Source organism: Oncorhynchus masou, chromosome 8, assembly GCF_036934945.1.
Source record: "Oncorhynchus masou masou isolate Uvic2021 chromosome 8, UVic_Omas_1.1, whole genome shotgun sequence".
NCBI classification, from domain to species: Eukaryota; Metazoa; Chordata; class Actinopteri; order Salmoniformes; family Salmonidae; genus Oncorhynchus; species Oncorhynchus masou.
In genome coordinates this window covers 43,923,861-43,937,714 of record NC_088219.1, presented here as the reverse complement: position 1 = coordinate 43,937,714, position 13,854 = coordinate 43,923,861, and the positions used below count along the sequence as shown (strand labels likewise).

The window sequence follows — 13,854 nt, the reverse complement described above, 5'->3', positions numbered from 1 at the left end:
AAAACAATAATCTATGTGCCCTCGAGCAAGACACACCAGGTGTGAATCCACTTCACTTACTGAGGTTCAACAACCAAAATAGATTTTTGGAAACTGCTCCACAAACAGAGGAGACAGACCAGCTAGAGATAGAGATAGATGGCTAGAGAAAGGCCGCCAGCCACTGTAAAGCTCTTCAGTCAGACACTCTTGAGCACAAAGTCCCCAGAAGAGCCAATTACACTTAAGCAGTGCTGAAGTGAGCAAGCACTGATGACTATGAGTAAATGGCTTTCAGCACATTAGCGAGAAGAGAGTACCACTAGCCTCTTTCTCGCTCTGCCTCTCCCTCGCGCGCCACACAATCATCCTGTTCATTCAGCTCTCTCTCTGTGTCAGTGCTGAAAATGATCTCTCATTGCTGGCACTAGGTGAGAACGATGGCGGGAAACATTTAACACACAGGAAAGGCTCTGAGTGGGGCAGGACCTGCAAGGTTTGGTCCCTGCCTCGGTCTGGCTTCCAGACGGCCTGTTGCAGGGGGAGAGGAGGGGAAAAGTTTTGGGCAATATTACAATAGCATCACCTATCGATTATGATTGACAGCCATCGTCAATGGTGACGACATTGTGATGCGACAATGACAAAAAGCAGTGGAACTGGCTTCGAGGTACAGAGTTGAGTTTGAGGAGTTTAGCCTATTTGAACTTGATTGGCATGGAGACTCGCAGCGCACAACAGGGCAGCAAGTGACATTCCGAGTAATTTAACTATTCACTATAGCCTATTTCAATAAATATCTGATACAGATGGCAAGGGAGGAATATAGGCCAGACAGAGCGGAAAATTTGACCAAAGCAGCACAAAATGTTCAGTCAGAAAATCTTGTTCTCTGTCGGATGCATGGGCTATAGCCTAACCTGTTCATTTTTTTTTATAGAACCAGATACTTCTTTAATATCTTGTGTTTAGCCATTTAATTTTTTTTTGCCTATATTCCCATTTCTCCACATTCGATAGGCTATATAAATATGAAAGCTACGCTTCGCCGTTTTATGCATGATTTTATTTGGTTTATTTGAATAGGCTAAAAACGTAAGGTAGTCAGGAGACTAATAATGAGAGAGCAAACAATATCAATAGCCTTTAGAAAAATAAAATGACAAGTTGAATCAAGTTTAAGCTTATTAAAGAAATTATCCATACAGGCTGGGAAAATCCCTCCAAGCGAGGTTGAAAACCAAAGTCCAATAACATATCATAAAAGTTATGAACAATAGCTTATTTGCCAAATATTCTAGCCAATGAAGGTGCTGTCCTAAAGTTGGGCATTTCAAAAATAACAAGAATGAAAGCCTATAGCCTAAGCCTATTGTCAATCACAGCTTTATGATAGAACAAACTATTTTTTTTTCTATAATTTTATGAGGCAAAAAAAGAAATGATCCAGTTTTGAAGACAGTAGACTGCTTCTATTTAGCCCATGACGTCACTATGGTATAAGACCGTTTCTCATTAGACAATCACTGCTCCATCACAGCGCGCCACACACACTCACACGCTCCATGCTGAATCTCCACCAGAAAGGAATATTAGAAAAGACTTGGATGCACTTCGCCTCTGTCCAGGATTCCAACGACTGTATATTTCACCATGATTTGTCCAATTTCATTATCTTGGAGGGCAATAGCATTAAATCAAATGCAATTGGGCAAATCATGAGGAAAGATATGGTTTGCAGGGCTGGGAATTGCCATGGACCTCACGATACTATCATTTTTTTCATTTTACCTTTATTTAACCAGGCAAGTCAGTTAAGAACAAATTCTTATTTTCAATGACGGCCTAGGAACAGTGGGTTAACTGACTTGTTCAGGGGCAGAATGACAGATTTGTACCTTGTCAGCTCGGGGGTTTGAACTTGCAACCTTCCGGTTACTAGTCTAACGCTCTAACCACTAGGCTACCCTGACGCCACGATGCTTTGGTGCCAATACGCAGAAGTATTGCGATATTGTCAAAATAATATCCAGATATGTAACTATTGGTGGTGCAACAGATCACAAAACTCATGGTTCGGATCACAGTTTTGAGTCAGATGTCTAAGGGATTGGTGAGAGGGCAAACCTTGCCATGGGGTTGGGAAGAGAGGGAATGAGGTATCACACCCCCCTCTCTGCTTCCTATTTCAACTGGGTTCAGAAATGGGAAAATGGTCATGTGATATACTCAGCTGCCATGGAGTGAAGGAATATCCCCCTTCTTTCAAATAGCCCCCATTCTGTCTTTTGATACAGCCCTGCCCATTTCCTAGCGCGCGCTCTCTCTCCCACACACCTAAAAAGGGAGCCCTGGAGTTCCACATTCCCCACATGCCTCGTCCCATCCCCTAGTCAGCCTGGGCTGCTGCCATTTATGCTGCCCTGCTCTGCTGAGGCTACAGAAACATAATATTACGCAATACAGCAGAGTTTGAGTCCACATTACATACACAAACTGCTGCAGGACAGACAGTGTGTGTTTCTGTGATGGACTCATATTAAGTATATTATTGATTACCCAATATCCAGAGTGTGCATTTGTGTTGGAGAAGGTCAAGAGTTGGTTCTGTCACGGCACGAAGCAAATAAGTGGACATGACATATCAGCATGACATTTTTAGGCAGGGACCCGCCTCCACTGCCGCGTGGCTCAGCTGTGGTTGCAGTGGCTAACTACTATGGCTAGCTGGTCTTTAGATCTCCCACCAGTCTGCTGCTTGTCGGACACAGAGTCTATTACTCACACACACTGCTCAGCTGAAGTGACTGAACAGGCCACGGTGGACTCACACACACACTAGAGGTCAACAGATTCCTCGGAATGGCCGATTAATTAGGGCTGATTTCAAGTTTTCTTCATAACAAATCGGAAATCAGTATTTTTGGATGCCAATTATTTCAAAATTGCTGTTACATTGCAAAACCTTCAATGTTATGTCATAATTACGTAAAAATCTGGCAAATTAGTTCGCAATGAGCCAGGCGGCCCAAACTGTGGCATATGCCCTGACTCTGCGTGCAATGAACGCAAGAGAAGTGACAATTTCGCCTGATTAATATTGCCTGCTAACCTGGATTTATTTTAGCTATATATATGCAGTTTTAAAAATATATACTTCTGTGTATTGATTAAGAAAGGAATTGATGTTTATGGTTAGGTACACGTTGGAGCAACGACAGTCCATTTTCACGAATGCGCACCGCATCAATTATATGCAACGCAGGACATATTAGATAAACTAGTAATATCACCATCCATGTGTAGTTATAACTAGTGATTATGATTGATTGATTGTTTTTTATAAGATAAGTTTAATGCTAGCTAGCAACTTACCTTGGCTTCTTACTGCATTCGGTAACAGGCAGGCTCCTCATGATGCAGGTGGTTAGAGCGTTGTACTAGTTAACCGTAAGGTTGCAAGATTGAATCCCTGAGCTGACAAGGTGAAAATCTGTCATTCTGCCCCTGAACAAGGCAGTTAACCCACCGTACCTAGGCCGTCATTAAAAATAAGAATGTGTTCTTAACCGACTTGCCTAGTTAGACTTAGGGATGCCATCTGTTAGATAAAATACGGAACGGTTCCGTATTTCACTGAAAGAATAAACGTTTTGTTTTCGAAATGATAGTTTCAGTATTCGACCATATTAATGACCTACGGTTCATATTTGTGTGTTATGTTATAATTAAGTCTATGATTTGATAGAGCAGTCTGAGCAATAGTAGGCACCAGCAGGCTCGTAAGCATTCATTCAAACAGCACTTTAGTGCGTTTTGCCAGCAGCTCTTCGCTGTGCTTCAAGCATTGCACTGTTTATGACTTCAAGCCTATCAACTCCCGAGATTAGGCTGGTGTAACCGATGTGAAATGGCTAGCTAGTTAGCGTTTCAATCGTCACTCGCTCTGAGACATGGAGTAGTTGTTCCCCTTGCTCTGCATGGGTAACGCTGCTTCGAGGGTGGCTGTTGTCGATGTGTTCCTGGTTCGAGCCCAGGTAGCGGCGAGGAGAGGGATGGAAGCTATACTGTTACACTGGCAATACTAAAGTGCCTATAAAAACATCCAATAGTCAAAGGTTAATGAAATACAAATGGTATAGAGAGAAATAGTCTTATAATAACTACAAACTAAAATTCCTTCTTGGAAAATTGAAGTCTCATGTTAACCTCTTACATCTCTGGGGGCGCTATTTCATTTTTGGATGAAAAACGTTCCCGTTTTAAACAAGATATTTTGTCACAAAAAGATGCTCGACTATGCATATAATTGCTACCATTCGAAAGAAAACACTCTGACGTGTCCAGAAATACAAAGATATTTTCTGTGCGTGCCCTATAACGTGAGCTTCAGGCAAAACCAAGATGAGATGGCATCCAGGAAATGACAAGGATTTTTGAGGCTCTGTTTTCCATTGTCTCCTTATATGGCTGTGAATGCGAGAGGAATGAGTCTGCCCTTTCTGTCGTTTCCCCAAGGTGTCTGCAGCATTGTGACGTATTTGTAGGCAGATCATTGGAAGATTGACCATAAGAGACCACATTTACCAGGTGTCCGCCCGGTGTCCTGCGCCGAAATTGGTGCGCAAAAGTCACCTGCCAGTATTTTTCCATGCGATACAGAGAGGAAAGCAAGCTTCCACGAACTGCATGTCAATGAAGAGATATGTGAAAAAACACCTTGAGGATTGATTCCAAACAACGTTTGCCATGTTTCGGTCGATATTATGTAGTTAATCCGGAAAAAGTTTTACGTTGTAGGTGACTGAATTTTTGGTTCGTTTCGGTAGCCAGACGCAATGTAGAAAACGGAACGATTTCTCCTACACACAGACGCTTTCAGGAAACACTGCGCATTTGGTATGTAACTGAGAGTCTCCTCATTGAAAACATCAGAAGCTCTTCAAAGGTAAATTATTTTATTTATTTGGTTATCTGGTTTTTGTGAAAATGTTGCGTGCTACATGCTACTCAAAATGCTATGCTAGCTTTGCATACTCTTACACAAATTAGTCAATTTCTATGGTTCAAAAGCATATTTTGAAAATCTGAGATGACAGTGTTGTTAAGAAAAGGCTAAGCTTGAGAGAAGACGCATTATTTTCATTTTATTTGCGATTTTCAGAAATCGTTAACGTTGCGTTATGCTAATGAGCCTGAGGCTTTAGTCACAAACCCGGATCCGGGTTGGGGAGTTTCAAGAAGTTAAAAGGAACCACCAGCTTTCATATGTTCTCATGTTCTGAGCAAGGAACTTAAACGTTAGCTTTCTTCTCCAACACTTTGTTTTTGCACTATTTAAAACAAATTGAACATGTTTCATCATTTATTTGAGGCTAAATTGATTTTATTGATGTATTATATTAAGTTAAAATAAGTGTTCATTCAGTATTGTTTTAAATTGTTATTATAACAAAACTTTTTTTAATTTTTTATAAATCGGCCGATTAATCGGCATCTCCTTTTTTTGGTCCTCCAATAATCGGAATCGAAAAATCATAAATCGGTCGACCTCTAACACACACACACACACATACAAACAAGGCATTACCTCATTCTGCGCTGTGTAATTACACAATGATGGACTCAACCACCTCAATTATGGAGCCTCTCTCTTTATGCGAAGCTAGCAGCACACCAGGGTATCTCGGTTCACACACTGCTAACTGGCTGAGCCAAAAAGGCAGTTATTACGAAGTTACAAATGAACAGGGCTAATGAGGCTAATGCTAAATATCGCAAGTAAATGTTGCTGCTACTTTTCACATGGCACAGACAATCAAAGCCACTGACTAGTTTTAAACAAAACTGACCTAGAATGAGTGGAATCAACGTATTTTCAATTATTTTCTACAATTGAGAATAGCCTGACCAAAGTTAAAGCCTTAACATTCAAACCTCACCGGCCACATCGCACGAACATCTACGTAGTCAAGAGCTAAAATAGAACTTGGTTCTATTTGAGACGTTGCATGCGCTGCAAGTCCCCTCCTTATTGGATATCAGGATGATACAAACCCACGTGGATGCTTGAAGGACAAACGAGGAGAGATTAACTAAAAGATAAGAAATTAGATATACAGCACATTTTCAAATCAAACTTTATTTGCTACATGCGCCAAATGCAACAAGTGTAGACTTTACTGTGAAATGCTTACCTACAAGCCCTTAACCAACAGTGCAGTTCAAGAAGAAGAAAATATTTACCAAGTAGGCTAAAATAAAAAGTAATAATAGAAAGTTACACAATAAGAATAACGAGGCTATATACAGGGGGCACCGGTACCGAGTCAGTGTGCAGGGGTACAGGCTAGTTGAGATAATTTCTACATGTAGGTGGGGGCGAAGTGACTATGCATAGGTAACAAACAAACAGCGAATACTAGCAGTGTACAAGAGAGGGGGTGGTCAATGTAAATTGTCCGGTGGCGATTTTTAAGAATTGTTCAGAAGTCTAAAGGCTTGGGGGTAGAAGCTGTTGAGGAGCCTTTTGGTCCTAGACTTGGCGCTCCAGTACAGCTTGCCGGGTGGTAGCAGAGAAACAGTCTATAACTTGGGTAACTGGAGTCTAACAATTTTATGGGCTTTCCTCTTGACACCGCCTATTATATAGGTCCTGGATGGCAGGAAGCTTGGCCACAGTGATGTACTAGGCCATTTGCACTACCCTCTGTAGTGTCGAGCAGTTGCCATACCAGGCTGTGATGCAACCGGTCAGGATGCTCTTGATGGTGAAGCTGTAGAACTCTGATGATCTGAGGACCCAAGTCAAATATTTTCAGTCTCCCGAGTCTCGTGCCCTCTTCACAACTGTCTTGGTGTGTTTGGACCATGATAGTTCGTTGGTGATGTGGACACCAAGAACCTTGAAACTCTCAACCCACACCACTACAGCCCTGTCGATGTTAATGGGGGCCTGTTTGGCCCGCCTTTTCCTGTGGTCCATGATCAGCTCCTTTGTCTTGCTCAAATTAAGGGAGAGGTTGTTGTCCTGGCACCACACTGGAAATTCTCTGACCACGGGGCGGTAATCATTTAGGCAGGTTACCTTCGCTTCCTTGGGCACAGGGACTATGGTGGTCTGCTTGAAACATGCAGGTATTACAGACCCGGACAGGGAGAGGTTGAAAATGTCAGTGAAGCGCATGCTTTGAGGACACGTCCTGGTAATCCGTCTGGCCCAGCGTCCTTGTGAATGCTGACCTGTTTAAAGGTCTTGTTCACATCAACTACAGAGAGCGTTATCACAGTCATCCAGAACAGCTGGCGCTCTAGTGCATGCTTCACTGTTGCTTGCCTCGAAGCAAGCATAAAAAGCATTTAGCTCGTCTGGTAGGCTCGCGTCACTGGGCAGCTCGCATCTCGGTTTCCCTTTGTAGTATAATAGTTTTCAAGCCCTGCCACATCTGACGAGCGTCAGAGCTGGTGTAGTAGGATTCAATCTTAATCCTGTATTGATGCTTTGCTTGTTTGATGGTTCGTCTGAGGGCATAGCGGGATTTCTTATAAGTGTCCGGATTAGTCTCCCACTCCTTGAAAGCGGCCAGCTCTAGCCTTTTGCTCGATGTGGATGTTGCCTGTAATCCATGGCTTCTGGTTAGGATATATACGTACAGTCACTATGGGGACGTCATCATCGATGAACTTATTGATGAAGCCGATGATTGAGGTGGCGTATTCCTCAATGCCATTGGATGAACCCCGGAACATATTCCAGTCTGTGCTAGCAAAACAGTCCAGTAGAGTAGCATCCGTGTCATCTGATCACTTCCGTATTGAGCAAGTTTTGCTGCTTCAGTTTTTGCTTGCAAGTGGGAATCTGGGGGATAGAATTATGGTCAGATTTGCCAAATGGAGGGCGGGGGAGAGCTTTGTATGCATCTCCATGTGTGGAGTAAGTGTGGTCCAGGATTTTTTTTTCTGGTTGCACAGGCTGTTAATTTGGTAAAACTGATTTAAGTTTGACTGCATTAAAGTCCCAGGCCACTAGGAGCGCCGCTTCTGGGTGAGCATGTTCTTCTTTGCCTATGGCCTTAAAGAGTGGGTTGAGAGCGGTCTTAGGCTACGAATAATACAGATGAGAACTCTCTTGGTAAATAGTGTGGTCAACAGCTTATCATAAGGTACTCTACCTCAGGCGAGCAACACCTCGAGACTTTAATATTAAACATCGCGCACCAGCTGTTAATGACAAAAGACACACACACCTTGTCTTACCAGAGGTAGCGTCTCTGTTCTGCCGGTGCATGGAAAATCCTGGCAGCTCGATATTGTTAGTTTCTTCGTTCAGCCACATCTCGGTAAAACATAAGATGTTACAGTTTTTAATGTCCCGTTGGTAGGATAATCTTAATAGTAGGTCTTCAATTTTATTTTTCCAACGATTGCACGTAAGCAAGGAGAACGGAAGGCATCGCTCGCCTCCGACTTCTCAGAAGGATCCCCGATCTGCAACCCCCTTCCCGGCGTTTTTTCTTCACACATAAGTGGTGGATCTGGGCCTGTTCCAATGAAAGCAGGATATCCTTCTCATCAAACTCGTTCAAGGAAAAGTTTTTTCCAGTCCGCGGTGAGTAATCTCTTTTCTGATGTCCAAAAGTTATTTTGGGTGACAAGATACGGTAGCATCAACATTATGTACACAATAAGTAAAAAAATAAGTTACACAAAAGGCAAAAAAAATGATTGTTTGGGAGAAAACGTCAGCCATGTGCTTCAGCGCCATCTTTTCAGTTGGTCAATTATAATAACAATGTGCAAACACATTTCCTCATTGAGGCTAATACTGTTTTCAATCTATCTGAAGCTGGTGGATGAAACGAGATGGATCAGATGGATGAAACAGTGAGAAGCCTCAGGGTTGAGAGCCCAGGCCCATGCAGTCTACTCTGCACAGGCCAGGCTGTGGAGAGCTGCTAGTGTACTCCTCTGGCTGGCTGGGTCCACCCTAAACTGCAGTACAGCAAATGAGCACCTTTACAAATGCCACAATACACAAAAAGCCCAGGGAGGAATGTCCCGGTGCTGCACTTCTATTTTTCTTTACATAAAAGCTCTAAAAACAGGATGGCTTTGAATGGCTCGACTTTGAGAAGAAAATAAGGTTTTTCCATCCATCCCAAAAGAAGAACATATTCAAGCGTGGAGGCATTTAGCGCAATAAATAAATAGGCCTACTGAGGTGCAAGAGTGAAACAAACGAACAAATACTTCCATTGGTCTTCATCTAATCAACAGATCAAGTAAAATAAAACGGTTCAACCAACAACCACCATAAATAGAAATGCTTCAATATGAAACATGATCAGTGTTTGGGGATCACCATACATACCCATAGTTGTGCAATTACTGTTGATGTGACCAGGTGTGTGTTGGTTTAAACCACCTGATTGTTCCTCATCTAGTTCTCCGTGTAAAGAATCTGCATCTTCAGAAGAGCCTTGGCTCCTCCAGCTTGTGTTTCCTATCTAGGAGTCCTGCAGTCCTCCATTCAGACACTTGGTCCAGGTTTTCCAATTTGACTCAACCTTGAGTTACTGTCCAACAACTGTTTACAGTCAGCTCAGGGGAATGTAAGCTAGGCTACCTAGATGATGATCACCGACAAATTCACAGAGTAGAAGTCATTTCACAACTGTTGTCGACAGTCAAGCTGCTGCTGTAAGTGTGATGAACTCCACACTTCACGTAGACAGAAGATTGGCCAATTCAGAGTCTACGTGTGTCCATGTTAGTCACTCACTAAACTGCCGTCCTTAGACCCCAAAACATGGGTAGAAAGATCATAGGAATAGAATATCCTTAACGATGAGCTGGCTCAAAACTTTCCCTGGATCACGAGAGGTTGGAGAAGAATCCTGTATAAGTATTGAGAAATGGGCTTCAGGAGTAACATACTCCAGTCTCCTTTAGCAGGGGTTCTTAGTAAACAAGTCCAGGCCAGTCATCAAGGGAAGCAAGTCCATGGCTGTCTGTATCAGTGACACCCAGAGAAGGATTCATTGAATATTGATTGGCATTTAGATCTAAGGGGTGGGAGGTCAGACCCATGATGTATATACAGGGATCAAATCACTTGGTCCTACTGCATCAAATGACCCAACACCACAAATAAACAGGAATTCATTGGAACTGGGCTGCACAACCCCTGAGAGAATCGCTTCAGTGCTAAATGGATCTGTACAAGAGGAATTTCATAAAAGAGTACAGAGTTGCAACTCCTAGCACAAGTTTTACTGGGCTCCCCAACTGATGCCAACAGTGTCCTCAGTAGCTACTGTAAAGCACTCTGATCATGAAAATATTCTATTGGAAGAAGATTGCGTTCTTCCAATGTAGTATTCAGCTCTGCATTGCTCTCCTCCATCTATTTGTTTATCCCATCCTTGGTTCCTCCAGATAGGACAGTACTCCGTCAGTAACTACATTCCAACCAAGCCTCCAGTCGGTTTCCGCCCTCTCTGGCTCCCCCTCACACTTGTGCGCTCCCAAACACAATTAAAGCACATCTAAGGTCTACAGAGTAAGTGAAAGTCTCTCATTCCAAGGGACCGCTAAAATACTCAAAATTGCAGCACCACAGCTTATAGCTGAGCACTCTTTCAGTCACCAAAACCTACATGAACCCTGTGAGACACCCTGTTGTCATAATAAAAGCTACTTTGGTATTGTTTGTTTGTAGCACACTGGAGAAGGGAGACTATCTCTAGTCTATACAGTGCAGCAGAAGCAAAATATCTATTTTTTTATGCCGCCAGTGTCGCTGTGCTGCCTGCTCATCCAGAAGACTTGTGGTCTGGTCTGTAAGGCGTGTGCACGCATGCACACACAGCAAGGGGTAGGGCAGGCAGAGAGGCTAAAATAAGGAAATTGATGGATCAGTTACGCTGTGGCCGGCTGCTCCATTGGCTCTGTCCGGTCAGACAGAAGTCACTGAGCTAATTATAAAGCCTGTGTTTCTACACGGACACTATTACTAACAGTGACATGACATACCACCACTGCCCGCTTACATCAGCTATCTCTATTAGAGGTCGACCGATTAATCGGAATGGCCGATTAATTCAAAATATTATGTAATCCATTTTAGAATAAGGCTGTAACGTAACAAAATGTAGAACAAGTCAAGGGGTCTGAATACTTTCCAAATGCACTGTACATACACTCTGCCCCTTTAGTTCAAGTATTGCCAGGTGTCAAGGAATTTGAGAAATTCTCTCTTCCTGACCATAAAACCAAAGCTCTCTGAAGATTCCTCTTACAGCCCACACAGACACCCTTTAATCTTTCCTTCATTCCCTCTCTCTCTCTGAGGAACAAAACATGTGCTTTTCTCCAGCTCTCCTACAGTAGCTACAGATCCAGCCCTTGTGCCACTGGTGTGCCTCAGCTTAGTTTGTTTCCATGGCGCCCAGGCTGGGCCTAGTCCCTCTTTCCAGCTTACTTGCATCCAACATAGTGTGTCTGTTTGCCCTGCCCTGGGGGGACAGATCTGGAATTGATGGACACATATAGAACAGAGCGGCAAAGACAGCAGACTAAACAGGTGACCTGGTAAACATGCGCAGGCGGACAAACCCCAAGGGACCAGCCAGACAGCCACACATGGCATTCAGTCATTCTCATAGCGCAGAAAACATTTTACTATATTCGGAAAGTATTCAGACCCCTTGACTTTTCACACATTTTTCCAACCTTATTCTGAAGTGTATTAACTAAATAAAAATCTCATCAATCTAAACACAATACCCCATAATGTCATATCACTCTGTCATACATATGCACACATCTAGGGCAGGTCAGACAAACAACCCGGTCTCAGAGCATTTAGTATTATTCTGTACGTAAATCTGTGATGTTCCATTTAGTATGATGTTTTTTCATCAAACGGTATTCGATGGGTAACGGTTATTTTTTGGATGTCCATCACCCATTTCGTATGATATGTTACAAATTACAATTTGTATTATGTTACAAATTTGCACAACATACTAGATGTTACGAATTTGCTGAACGTAAATGTCACGAATTCTAGCTAGGTGGCATTAGCGAGGCTAGGGGTTAAGTTTAGGAGTTTTTAAGGTTAGCTAACATGCTAAGTAGTTGCTAAAAAGTACTATGAAGTTAGGGGCTAAAAAGCTAAAGCTGTTCATAATGAGTTTCGAACTGCTAGCTTTGGGTTGCTAGATGTTTGTGTTATACACCCACCCAGCCTTAAGTAACCATACCAAACATAACATACTAAATTCTGTCTTGGATTTATGTACAGAATAATACGAAATGATCTTAGACCAGGTTGCAACAATCCAATGGCTCTGCCACTGCCATAAGAACTAATAGACATACATTCGGAAACTTTACATCTGTTTGGTGGGCCGTCTCTCTGTGGACAACACACTCCCACCACTGCCCAATGTGTAGTGTGTGCAACCGTGAGCTGCAGGCATCACCGCGGGGGTCAAGAGGCGAAACAGAGAGACAGCTGGAGGGGTGGGCTACTAGCGGAGATAGTTCCCTTCACCAGGCGATGAAGTCAGGCCTCCCATTGTACTGAACGCCATATTCCGAGATAAGGATGCCTTCACTTTGTATTACACATAGTTCACGTTTGCATCACAGCGTGTAAATACTGTGTCAGACACTGCTGCAACACATGTCATTGCAAAGCAGATATGCCACGTGCACAATGGAAAGTCAATTTGACAACACAGGGAGGGCGGGTGTGATACATTAGTCCGGTGTGATTGCAACCCCAGTTAAAGCTGGAGGTCAAATTGAGTTACTTAGCCTGCAAATAAGTTGTCTAGCACAGAAGATATGCTTGTTGCTGTGTGGCGTTGCCCCACTGGTTTAAAACTTAGCCAGCACAGCTGGTTAAGCTAACATTAACTAGAAAACATCTGTAAAGGAGAAAGGTATCTAGATGAAGTTGAGCGAGCTAATACTTAGTTATTTCTTCGAGTACTAGCACCATTTGAACGTTCGTACCGTTACTATCTTACAAGCTAAGGAAAAGTGCTAACGTTAGTTAGCGTATGTTGACCAACAACATTCTAGCTAACTGGCGAACATTTCTACACCGTTACCCGACACAGACATGGTGTGGAAAACCCATTTACTCTACTGGGTAAGAGATAAGCACGGCTGGCAAAAAAACGTGTCATATGGAAAATATGTGAAGAGTCCCGGACGCAACGAGACCCCCAAGCCGGGCCTACCCGTCCCCAATGTGTGTGATATCCCAGTCCCCAGGATAGAGCAGTGGTATGAGGCGCCAGTCGGCTGGACCGCTTACCTTGCTTGCTCTCTATTTTCCCCGACATTTCGTCGCCAGCACTGATTTCACTCGCAATAAAAACAACAAGAAACTGTCGCGCCGTGTCTCCCTCAATTATCTCCGCATTGTTGTTTCACACGTGTCCGTGAGATGAATTCGCTGGAGGTACGAGACCAAATTTGTGGCACACACACATGTACATGAAACGATGTATTAAACTGTTTCTTCTCGGTCTCCCAGCAATTTTCACTGAGCGAGGAGCTGAGACCAACACAGCACGACCGTGAACCGTGTGTCCTCGACATGGACAGCAGCGCCCCCTTGCGCCTGGAGTTAGCTACGTAATTTGGTCAGCAAGCGGGTGGGTTTCAATTTCAGTGGAAAGTGCCCCCTGTGGCTACGATCTGTGAAGACGTTTGGGCTGCTCAGAGGTTGAGGGAGCAATACAATTAAACCATTTATATAACAATACTCTGACCAAATACTATAGGCCTATATAATTGTTGACAGATATATACTGGATATATACTGGATATTTTACAAACTAAGTATTGTATAAG

General features: G+C 43.1%; 1 protein-coding gene across 1 annotated transcript in view; it reads right to left on the bottom strand.

The window, feature by feature from the left end:
• The window catches only part of LOC135544718 (rap guanine nucleotide exchange factor 1-like), a 91,404-nt gene extending 77,829 nt beyond the window's left edge, over positions 1-13,575 (bottom strand). The window contains 1 exon segment of the mRNA XM_064972559.1: positions 13,313-13,575. Within this exon segment, the coding sequence (XP_064828631.1) occupies positions 13,313-13,340 (28 nt within the window). The 5' untranslated portion in view covers positions 13,341-13,575.
• Positions 13,576-13,854: the final 279 nt, after the last annotated feature.